We start from the raw sequence: 15,075 nt of genomic DNA, 5'->3' as shown, positions 1-15,075 counted from the left end.
TTGTAGTAATAACCAAAAATACACTGTATGGGTCAAAATTATTTTATGCCAAAAATCATTAGGAAATTAAGTAAAGATCATGTTCCATGAAGATTTTTTGAAAAATTCCTACTGTAAACATATCAAAATGTAATTTTTGATTGGTAATATGCATTGTTAAGAACTTAATTATGACAACTTTAAAGGTGATTTTCTCAGTATTTTGATTTTTTGCACCCTCAGATTCCAGATTTTCAAACAGATGTATCTCGACCAAATATTATCCTATCCTAACAAACCATACATCAATAGAAAGCTTATTTATTGAGCTTTTATATAGTGCATACATAATAGTTTTGTAAAATTTTACCTTATGACTGGCTTTGTGGTCCAGGGTCAAATATTTTTATTATTTTCACAGACTGTTCTTTATTTCATGGAGAAAACAGTAATTACAAAAAAAAAAAAAAAAAAAAAAAATACTCCAGCTAGGTTTTGACAGTCTGGGTTACATTTTTAACATTACTTAGCAATTAACCTAAATATTGTTGATAATAATTATACTGTCATTGCAATGTCTGCTTCGGGAGAGACTTGGAGTACAAAGAACTGTCTGACTGTGCTTTGATTTTTGTTAGCTCTGTCATTGCGGAAATGATGCTCAATGGAGGCATTTTGTCACACGACATTTTTTATATTTTACTCTCTGCCAACACTTGGCAGACTCTGCTTAAAAGACCCGCCCTTTTCACTGGACAGTCAAAAAGACCAATCAAACTAACGATGACATCAAGTATTACCCAATCAAAAGTAGGAAAGGAGGCATCTTCATAAAATGCTTGTGGGATGATTTGCATGAGACAAAACCCGTCCCATATTGATTTAAAACGGGACGCGAAATTTTATTCTCAAAAACGGGACGATTCCGTATTTTAAGGGATGGGTGGCAACCCTAAACAGTTCAATGCCAGACACACTAGTCAAGCTGTGAGGAATAATAAAATCATTCAGTTGCAATGTCTGTGACCTAATGAGAGATATGAAACTGGTCCTTATTTTTCAGAAGTTTATCAAGATTGGGCTGTAGCTGACTTACAGACAAAGACAAGATATTTTGTAGGTGAGAGTCAGTTAGTTTGCTTCTGAGTTTACTCTTGTTCAAGTTCATCAGACTGAAAGTCTGCTCGCAGAGGTAGGTTCTGCCAAACAGAGACAGCATCACTTGTGCCTGCTTGCACATCTTTGGGTACCTGTTTGCTGGGGCACATTTGTAGAAGTCTGTCAAAGGAAGAGATGTGAACTTGTGTTTCAGTTCTGAATCACACTGAAGATCAATTAGTTCCATCTGAAGATCAGCTCTGACTGCATCCACACTGATGGTGAAGGGTTGAGCAGTGGATAAGGTTGCTGAGAACAGCATCATATTCATGGACCTTCTCTTTCACCATGCCTACCTCTCCAAGACAGGGAAAATGGGCTTAATTTCCTGCATGTGGGTTGAGAAACAGAAAGAACAGTGTCAGATTGGAAGTGAAACGAGCAAAGCAGGCATGTAAAACAGAGGAAGAAAAAACTTCATGACAATTTAAGAAACAAGCTAATTTTAAGCAAATTTTATCAGCTTGAAGTACAACAAAAACACAAATGCTGACATGACTGATTATAAATGCAAACTCCACATATAATTCTAAATATAATTACTAATTATATAATTATAATTGTACATAAAATTTCCTGAATATTATAACTGTTAATGTTACGGTTACCTGCTGAGAGATGTCTTTTGAGCAGCAGTAGTTTTTGTTTGAAGGTTCTGACGTGATCAAAAAGCTGGGTGATAATCTGGTCCTTTCCCTGGAGCTGAACATTCAAAACATTGAGCATCTCTGTTACATACACAAGGAAAGCCAGGTCAGAGAGCCATTTCTTATCAGTGGGCACTTGAATATTACCATCCTTGCTTTCCTGAAAAACTCTGATCTCATTTCGCAGATCAAAAAATCTCCAGAGAACTTTTCCTCTGCTGAGCCATCTGACCTCCTGGTGGTACAACACATGACCATATTGCGCATCCATCTCTTCCATCAGTGCCTTGAACTGTCGGTGAGAAAGCGCCTCGGAGCGTATATTGTTAACAGTTTGGACGACATCATGCATCACATCCACAAGCCTGACAGATTTAGGCCATAGTTGTTCTTGATGTAAAATGCAGTGGTACCTAACAACTTTTCCTCCACATTCACTGACTTTCTGAGACACTGATGTAGCAAGGCCAGATTTCCTCCCTACCATTGCCGGCGCTCCGTCAGTTGTAATGCCAGCCAACTTCTCCCACTTTAATTTTTTTTTTTCCAACACTCTCTCAACAGCGAAAAAGAGATCTTGTCCTTTAGTAGTACCAGAAAGGGTCTCAATGCCAGCCAACTCTTGTGTCACTTCAAAAGTTTAATTTACTCCACGCAAAAATACCAACAGCTGTGCGGATTCGGATATGTCGGTGCTGTCGTCGCAGGCTATTGAATAGGCAGAGAACGCACTTGCCTTTGTCTTGATTTGCTCGCCGATGTGTTGAGCCATGTCCTCTATATGCGTCGGGTGAGAGTATTTCTTGACAGGCTAATTTGTGAGAACATTCGTACCTGAGAAGGACAAACTGCTTCTGCAGCCACTGCAAGACATTCCTTGACGAACTCTCCAGGAGCAAAGTTTCTTCCACTTTTAGCAATTAGAGCGGAAATCTGATAACTGGCCCGTGTGGCGCTTTCTTGTGCTGTTGAAGGATGTAGCAGCGCGCTCTGTTCGAGTCGAAGTTTAGAAAGCAGCTCGTTAGCCTTCTGTTTTCGCTGTACTTTGAGAAAGCTGCAGAATGTTTAGTTTCATAATGACGACGGATATTGTACTCTTTTAAAACAGCAACCGACTTTTTGCAAACTAGACATAGTTAATAAAAACTCGTCTTGCCAAACTTTTAAAAAAATTTTCTTGTCTGTGTGCCACCGCCTTGATTTCTCCATTATTGCGTTTGTTAATTTGTTGACGTTAATTGACGTGGAGTGTCGCAAAGCAGGCGGTGCTGCACCTTGAATTGCGCATGCACGAAAAAAAATCTAATTAATTTACATTTAATTTCAACATTTAATATCAGTTTACTCTTTTGTAGTTCAACAATAAAACAAACAAAAATGTCATGTCAAACTACACATGACGATCTGTGTCGAAGGCAGTTGTATATAATAACTGTTGCAGTTATGATCATTTTTTAAATATTTTTTAACTATTGCAGTTATAAACAAATTATTGAAGTATTGTTGCAGTTGTGATCAAAGGTTTATTGTTATACCACAGTTATGAACAAACTTGCTAGATTGTAGTTGTGCTATAATCTTTATGCTGGTATATTGTTGCTTTATTTTTTTATGCTAATTGTTTTGAACAAAGAATATGAGCAAATTGCAGTTCTGAACTGGCTTTATTGATATATTCTTGCAGTTGAGATGTTATATTCCTGCAGATATGTGAATCAATTATTAAAACACTGTTTTGTGGCTGATTATTTGAATTATATAAAAACATAAATAGCTTTCTATTGATGTATGGTTTGTTAGGATCGGACAATATTTGGCTGAGATACATCTATTTGAAATCAGAAATCTGAGGATGCAAAAAAATCTAAAAGACTGAGAAAATCACCTTTAAAGTTGTCCAAATTAGGTTCTTAACAATGCATATTACTAATTAAAAATTACATTTTGATATGTTTACAGTAGGAATTTTACAAAAAATCTTCATGGAACATGAACTTTACTTAATTTCTCAATGATTTTTGGCATAAAATAAAAATAAAAGATTTTGACCCATGCAATGTATTTTTGGCTATTGCTACAAACAAACCAGATTAAAGGATTAAACCCATGCAGCATACATTTCACCAACTGAGCAATATCTTCTAATCGAAATGTAAAGGAGAAACATAATGTTTAAACAGGAAAATACAGCTGCTATAATAAAACAAAGAGAAAACTTCTGTCAGACAAAAGCAGACCGACTGAATGCATAAGTAGTCCAGATAACCAGTGCTCCACTGAAACCATCATAATTACAATTCAGGGAGTTACTTGTCATTTTCACAAATTAACAGTTGCACACTTTTCCTTAAATGTGAGCAGTGGACATGAACGTTACTCAGGAAACTTATCATTCAGATTAGTTGCAAACACTGCAAATATATTTAGTTTATTTGATCTATCTCATCTTTTTACTATTTTAGCTATTTTTTTGTCTTATTGATTTTATCTAATCTACAATTTGGTTTAATAATATCTATCTGATCGTTAGAGTTAAATATCACGTTAGAGAGGTTTGGGTCAAGCCATGAAGTTGGAAAACAACCAGCAGCAACAGAGGAAAAAGTAGCCCAATTCTGCGAAGATACAGTGGATTTGGCAACACTTCTGCAGCACTCTATCATGAAGAGTAAGACAGAACGGAAGACATAAAGTAAGCGATTATGCATTTAATAATAATAAACTGATCTGCTGTGGAAGCCAGCTGAATTATGCACAGGCAATATGAAAAATAAAAGACAAGGATGTGACAAAAGACAGTTTTGCTTGTATATAGAGTTGTAACTGTAATACTTGTGAACTCTGACACATCACATTTCCACTGACTACCTTTTGCAACTGATAACATTGAGTAGTGTGTAAAATCTTATAGGTGACTGTTCACACTGCGGTCACATTGCAAAACATCTGTATCGGATTTAGCACCACATATGGAAGTGGCAGATATCTTAACTGAAAAGATCAGATTCCATAAGGTTTGTGTTCTTCACACTGTCATGACAAAAACAGATCTGAGTCACATGAGCAAAAAAAAAAAATGTAAAAAACAAAAAGCAAGATTTGGCCCACATTAGCCTGCAGTGTAAACATAGCCTAATGACCCTACAGGAACCAGTTCATTATACGTCAAGATCTGGGCCAGAGAGAAAAGTATAACAAGTGGAAGCACATTTTCAATCCGATACACAAGCACTGAACCTGTCCATCTCTGGCTCAGCACCAGTCAAAGCACAAAAGCATATTTGAATTTAGCAGGGTTAAATTCAGTTCATTTTTTAATCAGTTAATCACATGACAAACTGTAGTCTAATCTCTTTGGTGTGATTGTACATGTTAAAGAGCTACTCAATGTCCGTCAAAACTCTGATCAGGCTTTCCTCCAGTGTGAATACTGATGTGTCTTTTAAGGTTAGTTTTTTCAGTGAAACTCTTTCCACATTCATGACAGGTTTCACTCCAGTATGAGTTTTCATGTGGCCATCAAAGTCATGTTTAAGTATAAAACTCCTCAGACATTAACACGTGAAATGATTTTCTCCAGTGTGGATGTTAATGTGTTTTTTAAGGTTTGATTTTCGATTGAAGCTCTTTCCACACAGTGTGCAGGTGGGAGGCTTTTCTTCAGTGTGAATCTTCATGTGTCTATTAAGGCTTCTTTTTTGAGTGAATCTCTTTCCACTTTGTTGACAGGTGAAATTTTTCTCTCTAGTATGAGTTTTCATGTGGACATCAAAGTCACGTTTAAGTATAAAACTCCTTAGACATCAACATGTGAAATGATTTTCTCCAGTGTGAATGTTTATGTGTTTTTTAAGGTTTGATTTTCGATTGAATCTCTTTCCACTTTGTTGACAGGTGAAATTTTTCTCTCTAGTATGAGTTTTCATGTGGACATCAAGGTCATGTTTAAGTATAAAACTCCTTAGACACTGAGAACACATTAAAGATTTTTCTTCACTGTGAATGTTTGTGCTTTTTAAGGTTTGATTTTCGATTGAAGCTCCTTCCACATAGTTTGCAGGTGTAAGGCTTTACTCCAGTGTGAATCTTCATGTGTGTTTGAAGGCTTCTTTTTTCCGTAAATCTCTTTCCACATTGTTGACAAGTGAAAGGTTTCTCTCCATAATGAGTTTTCATGTGGACATCAAGGTCATGTTTAAGTTTAAAACTCTGTGGACATTGAGAACACATGAAAAAATGTTCTCTACTGTGAATGTTCATGTGTTTTTTAAGGTTTGATTTTAGATTGAAGCTCTTTCCACAGAGTTTGCAGGTGTAAGGCTTTTCTCCAGTGTGAATGATCATGTGGGCCTTAAGGCTTCCTCTTTCAGCAAATCTCTTTCCACACTGTTGGCAGACAAAGGGTCTCTTTCCAGTGTGAACTTTCATATGATAATTAAGGTTTCCTTTTCGAATGAAACTCTTTCCACACTGTTGACAGCTGTAAGGCTTTTCTCCAGTGTGAATTCTCATGTGGACTTTAAGGTTACCCTTTCTGTTGTAAGTTTTTCCACATTGTTGGCAGGTAAAAACACTTCTTTTTGCCGTCTTTTGTTGTTTTGTTTCAGTATGTGACCAACAATATGATTTTTCTCCAGACATGAAATCATGTTTCTCATGCTGGAGATCATCCTCCTTTTCATTGAGTTCTTGACTCTCCTCTTTCAGTGTCATCAGGTCTAATGCAAAAAAAAGGACAAAATCAAAATTAACTCTATTTTTAATTGCTCCCAGAAAAATTTAGATCTTATACACACTAAACTATTAAAGGTTGAGTCAAATGTAATCTCAAAACATATTCCCAATATTTAAAGTGATAATGATGAAAAAAAGAGCAATTGTATAATACAATAATAAAACTACTTATTACAAGACTGATAAGACATTCTTCAAAAATATAATTTATTTATTTTTAGAGCTGGACGTTTTAATAAGGATCAAATGAGTTCAGCTTTGAGAATGAAACCAACCTGTTTGTTCCTCAGTATCTTCTTGTTTGACTCTAAATGCTTCTTCAATCTTCATGTCTTCACTCTCCTTTTTAATAAACACCATCTTTGTTTGTTCCTCAGTATCTTCTTGTTTGACTCTGAATGCTTCTTCAATCTTCATGTCTTCACTCTCCTTTTTAATAAACACCATCTTTGTTTGTTCCTCAGTTTCTTCTTGTTTGACTCTAAATGCTTCTTCAATCTTCATGTCTTCACTCTCCTCTTTAATTAACACCATCTTTATAATAGTGTGTCGTGGATCTCAGTTGATTCAGGAGGGGTTTTTCTGTGTCTTGGGACACTTTTGTCCTGTTTAAGATGAGAATAATTAATAGAAAGTAAATTATTCTAAAAAATAAATGCAAACTAAATCTCTATGTGCTCACTACAGCGGTCAGTGCACTGGTAAGAGACTCAGGGTAATAGTTAATGGGAAATTACCTTAATACTAAAGCAGATATTACACACATAAAGTTATTATTAGGCATTTATCATTTCGTTCTGGGATTCAATTATTTGTACATAACATTTAATAGATTACACTTTCATGAAAACATTAGCAGTTTATGAAAGTTAGCACTACACATGTTTGTGTTTGTAAGTTTGTTGTCAGTGAATGAGTCGATTCAAACGATTCAAATCACTGAATCATTTCACCACTGATTCGGTTCAGATGATTCGGATTCGCATTTTCTCTCACTTTCTACTTGAACAATGAACTGATTCACAAATAAGGAGCAAAATGAGTCGCACATTTTCTGTTAATGTGAGGGTGCACTTTACTCGCAAAAATAACTATGCACCTTGTTAGGGCCCGAGCACTACAGTGCGAGGACCCTATTGGAATTGCTCCGTTTATTAGGGCCCGAGCCCAAAAGGGCGAAGGCCCTATTGTTCTTCTAAGGGTTCTTATTAGGGCCCGAGCCCAAAAGGGCGAAGGCCCTATTGTTTTTCTAAGGATTATTATTATTATTAGGGCCCGAGCCCAGAATGGGCGAAGGCCCTATTGTTTTTCTAAGGATTATTAGGGCCCGAGCCCAAAAGGGCGAAGGCCCTATTGTTCTTCTAAGGATTCTTATTTTTTTTTTTTTTTTTTTTTTTTGTTAACCTTCCGGGCACTTAAGGGGGTCTTAACATACTCAAAAACTCTTGGAAATTTGCACACATGTCGGAATCTGCGGCCATCAGGACGTCACAGAGGCTGGTACCGGGGCGTGGCAAGGGGACTCTACAGCGCCCCCTGGAATTTTGAGGGCCATATAGCACACATACTTGAACGTACACATATGAAACTCGGTACACATATAGAACTCATTGAGCTGAACAACTTTTGTACTCTATGTCATTTTCTCAACGCAACAGGAAGTGAGATATTTAGGGCTGTGTAAAAAGCGCATGCTCTGGAATTTAACGTACTCCTCCCAGGATTTCCATACGATTGTCACCAAACTCGGTCAGCATGATCTCAAGACATTGGGGACGCTAAATTGCGAGGGGATTTTTGATATCTCGAACGGTTTGGCCGTGGCAAGGCGACAAAGTTATGGCGAGAAATGAGAAACAGGAAGTGTCTAATAACTGTTGCACACATTGCCGGATTCTGATGAAACTTCACCAGATTGTTCGTTGTATGATGCCGATTCCATAAATGTGACTATTATAAGTCAAAGTTATAGCGCCACCAACTGGCAGCAGGAAGCGTGTCATTTTCAAAATGCTTTGAAATCAGCCTCTTAATTTTACTTGATTTTCTTTAAACTTCATCAAAATCATGTCAAAACACGGCCGATAAGAATATGTAAAGGGGTCGATGATAAATCAAATACTGTTGCCATGGCAACGTGTCAAACTTTAAAATTAGATTCCTGTCTTTTCGAGGCAGATAAAATGCTAAGAATTTCATGAAACTCAACACACACATCAATATTAATGATAGTTAGACACTGGCAAAAGGTCATAAATGGGCGTGGAGCAGGCACTCTATAGCGCCATCTTTTGACAAAAGTTGGGGGGTTAGTTTTTCCTACAGTCACCAAACTCTGTACATATATTGTTCTCATCAATCTGGACAACTTTCTAAATTAAACTCATTAGCTAAGACCAACAGGAAGCCGGATATTTCCATTTGAATGTGTTTTTTTGGACAAATCAGGCTGTAAACAAATTCACACTACTCCTAAGAACAACCAGCTGTTCACACCAAACTTTTTTAACATGAAGAGAAGATTCTGAAGATGTTAAATTGCGAGCGGATATTGGATATCTTGAACGGTGTTGACGTGGTGATTTTTTAAAGATGTAGTAAAAAACATAACCGTCATTTTTTTTATATCTTTAAAGTGCAGCATCCAAACTCTTTACAACTTTTTTCACACAGAGATCTAATCATTCTGAGCAAGTGCTGTTAATATAAATTTTCTACAAGCTTCAATGAATTAAAGAAAATTAAAAAAAGAAATTAGAAACCTGCTGTCACTCTGCCTGTGCCTGTCTGTGTTCAGTCACCATTGAGTCACTGAAGAGTGACTGAAGGGGGGAGGGGTGTAAGGGAGAGAGACCAGTGGAACATGCTGTTTTGCTTAAGACCATCTTTGAGGAAGATGCACATTGCTGTAGCGTAATCGACATAAATATGTCTGATATTTTGAGAAAATATAAAGGGTCATTAAATCTTTCATTGTTTGTATTTTGCAGTTGTTGTTTTTTATTTATTTTTACTGAACTGTACCATGAACTTGTCCTATTCAGTCACATAGCAAAAGATTAAGAAAAATACAACTTTTAAGCATGAGTGATTTATCTTCATTGTAGACAATATTTTCATAGTGTTATTTATTGAATATAAAATTATAATAATTAAAAATTTCAAGACAAACTTTGACAACAAAACAAACTTTGCTGTTATCTGTTCAAAACATCCGAAAACCATCATTTTAAGATCAGTTATATATATATCGCCCCATTAAAACACTCAACTTGATTTTTAAAGATATTTTGAAAGAATTAAGCGTATATAGAGCACTTTATTGTGTATTGCTGTACACCCACATGAACTGTGTTCATGTTCATGTTAATTCACAGTACATAAACTAAAAGATACTAATTTACCTTTAAACAATATATGAATATTTTTTTTTAGCTTAATATTAATTAACATTAATAAATGCTATTTAATTATTGTTCATGTTAACTAATATAGTTAATGTTAACAAATGAAACTGGATGGCAACATTTTATATATTGTGTGTATGTGTCTCTGTGTTGATTTTAAAGTGTAACCCTTTTAATTCAGTAAACTTAAAATCCAAACTAGCAGAGGGTTACTGTGAATGCATTTGCCAACTGGGCACCGTTTTCCTTATTGATTCTTAGTAATGTAGCGCTTAAGAGTGATGTCTTATAACAGGAGTCACCAGCAAAGCAATATCCACAGACAAATTGTACAGAAAGGTAACGATTTAAGCAGAAGTGGTGAATGTAATGCAAGCAATAATAACATTTTGTTATCATCATGAATTACATGTTCTTATCATCATCATCATCAGAATATAGGGAAAATGTTCACATTTGGTTCACAGTTGGCATTATCTGAAGTCCTTGCAGGGGATTAGGTTTATAGCAAACTCCTCCTAGACATTTAATGAAATCAACATTATATTTGGTCAGTCTGATCTAGAGGCCTTAGAGATGTTAAATTGTGAAGATCTTGAGTTTCAGTAAAGGGCGTGTCCGTGGCGGCCTGACAAAGTTTGTTGTTTTGCCATGGACATAGGTGTAATAACTCAGCCATAAAATGTCTGATCTGCCTCAAACTTCAGAGGTTTGGTAAGAGTCCTGGCCTGAAGACACCTAAAGGCCAATATTCAGATATTATCATAGCGCCACCTGTTGACACCAGGATATATCATATCTTTCACTAACTCAAACATACCAAGGTCAATCTGCACCAAACTTCATATGTTTGATAATAGTGCTGGCCTGAACACATCTACATGCCAATAATCATTTATAGGCATAGCGCCACCAGCTGCCAATCGGAAGTTTGGCACATTTAAATGACTTATGACATATTTCTCATATATTTACTGTATTAAAAGCATACTGCCCACCGTTTGCTGTTTTCCTAAAGCCACCGGTCGGCGGTGAGCCCGGGTGCGAGGGCCCGTTCATCGCTGCTTGCAGCTTTAATTATTATTATTATTATTATTATTATTATTTCATCAATGTTTTGGGTCATTTCGGGGCCCTTAACATACACGAAAACTCTTGAAACTTTGCACACACATTGGAACCTGCGGCCATCAGGGCCGGACAAACTTTGACATGGGGGGGTCACCTGGGGGGGGCGTGGCATCACGTTAAAAATTGCGACTTTTCAGGGACTCTGGAGCACACACCGGATGACCTACAGTTATCAAAATTCATACACATATAGACCTCATCGGGCTGAACAACGTTCATGCTCAAAGTCAGTGCTTCGCCTAACAGGAAGTCAGCTATTCAGGGATGTCTAAAAAGCGCATGCAATGGAATTTGAAATACTCCTCTTAGGCCTTTCCACCAATGGCCACCAAACTCGGTCAACATGATCTCAAGACATTGGAGACGCAAAATTGCCAGGGGAATTTTGATATTTCGAACGGTTTGGCCGTGGCGGGGCGACAAAATTATGGCGAGAAATGAGAAACAGGAAGTGTCTAATAACTTTAACACACTTCGTCTGATTTTGACCAAACTTCAGCTGTTTGTTCATCGTATGATGCCAATCACAGAGATATGACTATTATGAGTAAAAGTTATAGCGCCACCAACTGGCAGCAGAAAGCGCAACGTTTTCTAAATGCTTTTAAATCAGCCTCTTAATTTTAGTCAATTTGCTTCAAACTTCATCCCAATAATGTTGAAACACGGCCAAAGAGAATCTGTGAAGGGCATTATCCATAACTTTTATCATGTTGCCATGGCAACGTGTCAAACTTTAACTTTAGTTTTTTGTGTTTTCGAGCCACTATAAATACTTAGAATTTCATGAAACTCAACACACACGTCTGTATTAATGATATTTAGATACTGATGAAAGCCCATAAATGGGCGTGGAGGAGGCACTCTATAGCGCCACCTTTTGACAAAAGTTGGGGGTTTAGTTTTGCCTACAGTCACCAATCTTGGTACGTATATTGTTCTCATCAATCCGGACAACTTTCTAATTAACACTCATTAGCTATAATAAACAGGAAGTTGGCTATTTTTATTTGAATGTGGATTTTTGGAAAAATCAGGCTGTAAATAAAATCATACTAAACAAAGCAGAAACAAGAAGTTCACACCAAATTTTGTCAACATGATAAGAATATACTCAAAATGCTAAATTGTGAGCGGATTTGGTATATCTTGAACGGTGTTGATGTGGTGATTTTTTAAAGTCACAGTAAAAAAAAGTAGCATTCATTTTCATATATCTTTAAAGTGCCTAATACCAACTCTTCAAAACTTTGTATATATGAAGAACAAATCATTCTTAGAAAATACGCTTGGTATCAAAATTTTATCATGCTCAGAGGCCCCAAAAACATTAAAAGTATCCAGATGTGAGAGAGAAATGAAGACTGTAATACGAGGGATGAACACCAGAGGTCCTCGAATGATAAGGAATATTTTTACCTCTAATCCTATTCTTCTCATTCTCAATGTAAAACAAATAAACAAATGCATAGATTCATTTGCAGTTGTTATGTACTGTACTGTCACAATTCTTTTACCTAATTTAAAATAAACAATAAAAACATTAAAAAAAAATTTTTTTTTTAATGAAAAATTATGAAATGTTTTGTTTGTCTCTCACTGATTTGGTAACACTTTCTATGAAGCCCCTATTATAAGGGTATTTCTAAGGCATTATAATGAACGCATAATGCATTATAAAAAAACGTATAATATAATATATTATATCATCCAATGAATATTCATAACAACAAATATCATACATTATAATACTTAAATATTAGAGGTTATAGCTTTTAAGATTTTGATTATTTATAACACACAATAGAAACCATATTAAATCTACTTCATTTGTAATGGACTATATCATATTAGATTTATTTTTTACATTATATTCTATTCTATTGACTATAAGCAACTAACTCTCACCAACTAACACTCCTTACAGTGTAGACTTAGTTTAATGTTAGACTAAGTAGAAGGTTCATGTTCTTGCAAAGTTACTTATAATCAGTTTTTCTTTTGGGGAACTGTCAAAATACAGTGTTAGCATATATTTAGCACACTACTAATAATAATTACTGCTAGTTGACATGCAGTTGCAGAGTTACTTATAAAAAGCTGTCTAACGGGTACCATCAAAATAATTAAAATGATCATATTATACATCCATCTGATCTGATACCTGATCTTATGGCTATTTGAGAAATATTATTATTATTACTTATAAGTGGTCTTTGTATGCTTTAAGTAAAGTGACATCAGTAAGATGGCAAAATATGAGACTTATACATTACAACTATGAGGAGGTTATCATACTCATAAAAGCTATAATAAAAAAGTAAAAATTCTAATAAATTAAAACTGTTCTTATGAATGCTCATGAGATGATACAACATATTATAAGGTTTTTATAATGTATTATGCATTCATTATAATGCCTTAAGAATACCCTTATAATGTATTATAAATACATGAACCCACAAATATTTTAAATATATATTACAAATATAAATAAATGTACTAATGTACCTTTTAATAATATATGAATACTTTTTTTAGTTTAATATTAATTAACATTAATAAATGCCATTTAATTATTGTTCATGTTAAGTAATATAGTTAATGTTAACAAATTAAACTGGATGGCAAAATTTGAAATATTGTGTGTATGTGTCTGTGTGTTGATTTTAATTAACCCTTTCATTCTGTAAACTTTAAATCGACCCTGGCAGAAGGGTTACTGTGAATGCATGTGCCAACTGGGCACCGTTTTCCTGATGCTATCGTGATGGTGACTGCGTAGACGGCGAGGGCCCGGTCATCGCTGCTTGCAGCTTTAATTAGGGCCCGAGCACTACAGTGCGAGGACCCTATTGGAATTGCTCAGTTTATTATTAGGGCCCGAGCCCAAAAGGGCGAAGGCCCTATTGTTCTTCTAAGGGTTATTATTAGGGCCCGAGCCCAAAAGGGCGAAGGCCCTATTGTTCTTCTAAGGGTTCTTTTTTTTTTTTTTTTTTTTTTTTTTTTTTCAACCATTGGGGCACTTTTGGGGGCCTTAACATACTCAAAAACTCTTGAAAATTTGCACACATGTCGGAATCTGCCGTCGTCCGGACGCCACAGAGGCTGGGACCTGGGCGTGGTTCAGGGCCTCTACAGCGCCCCCTGGAACACAGTTTGAAAACTTGATGTACTGCGCACACATACTTGCGCGTATTGATATGAAACTCGGTACACATATAGAACTCATCGAGCTGAACAACTTTTGTACTCTATGTCATGGGCTCCACGCAACAGGAAGTGAGATATTTAGGGCTGTTTAAAAAGCGCATGCTCTGGAATTTAACGTACTCCTCCCAGGAATTCCATGGGATTGTCACCAAACTCGGTCAGCATGATCTCAAGACATTGGGGACGCTAAATTGCGAGGAGATTTTTGATATCTCGAACGGTTTGGCCGTGGCAAGGCGACAAAGTTATGGCGAGAAATGAGAAACAGGAAGTGTCTAATAACTGTTGCACACATTGCCTGATTCTGATGAAACTTCACCAGTTTGTTCGTTGTATGATGCCGATTACATAAATGTGACTATTATGAGTCAAAGTTATAGCGCCACCAACTGGCAGCAGGAAACGTGTCATTTTCAAAATGCTTTGAAATCAGCCTCTTAATTTTACTCGATTTTCTTTAAACTTCATCAAAATCATGTCAAAACACGGCCGATAAGAATATGTAAAGGGGTCGATGATAAATCGAATGCTGTTGCCATGGCAACGTGTCAAACTTTAAAATTACATTCCTGTCTTTTCGAGGCAGATAACATGCTTAGAATTTCATGAAACTCAACACACACATCAATATTAATGATAGTTAGACACTGGCAAAAGGTCATAAATGGGCGTGGAGCAGGCACTCTATAGCGCCATCTTTTGACAAAAGTTGGGGGGTTAGTTTTTCCTACAGTCACCAAACTCTGTACTTATATTGTTCTCATCAATCTGGACAACTTTCTAAATCAAACTCATTAGCTAAGACC

At 36.1% G+C, this 15,075-nt stretch overlaps 1 protein-coding gene across 1 annotated transcript; it reads right to left on the bottom strand.

Moving 5' to 3' along the window:
• Window positions 1-5,777: 5,777 nt before the first annotated feature.
• Window positions 5,778-7,119, bottom strand: LOC141333001 (uncharacterized). The gene is made up of 2 exons (XM_073837952.1): window positions 6,794-7,119; window positions 5,778-6,502 (listed from the first exon to the last, which is right to left on the bottom strand). Exons 1-2 carry the CDS (start codon window positions 7,050-7,052, stop codon window positions 5,778-5,780), a joined length of 984 nt encoding a protein of 327 aa, XP_073694053.1. The 5' UTR covers window positions 7,053-7,119.
• Between the last annotated feature and the right edge of the window lie 7,956 nt (window positions 7,120-15,075).

Source organism: Garra rufa, chromosome 4, assembly GCF_049309525.1.
Source record: "Garra rufa chromosome 4, GarRuf1.0, whole genome shotgun sequence".
Classification (NCBI taxonomy): Eukaryota; Metazoa; Chordata; class Actinopteri; order Cypriniformes; family Cyprinidae; genus Garra; species Garra rufa.
This window is presented reverse-complemented; position numbering and strand designations above follow the sequence as displayed.

Bases quoted from the DNA above. Each gene is read 5' to 3' on its own strand.
- LOC141333001 (XM_073837952.1), bottom strand. From the start codon at position 7,052: ATGGTGTTAATTAAAGAGGAGAGTGAAGACATGAAGATTGAAGAAGCA. The intron at 6,503-6,793 runs GTTGGTTTCATT...TTTTTGCATTAG, and splicing joins AGATACTGAGGAACAAACAG to ACCTGATGACACTGAAAGAG.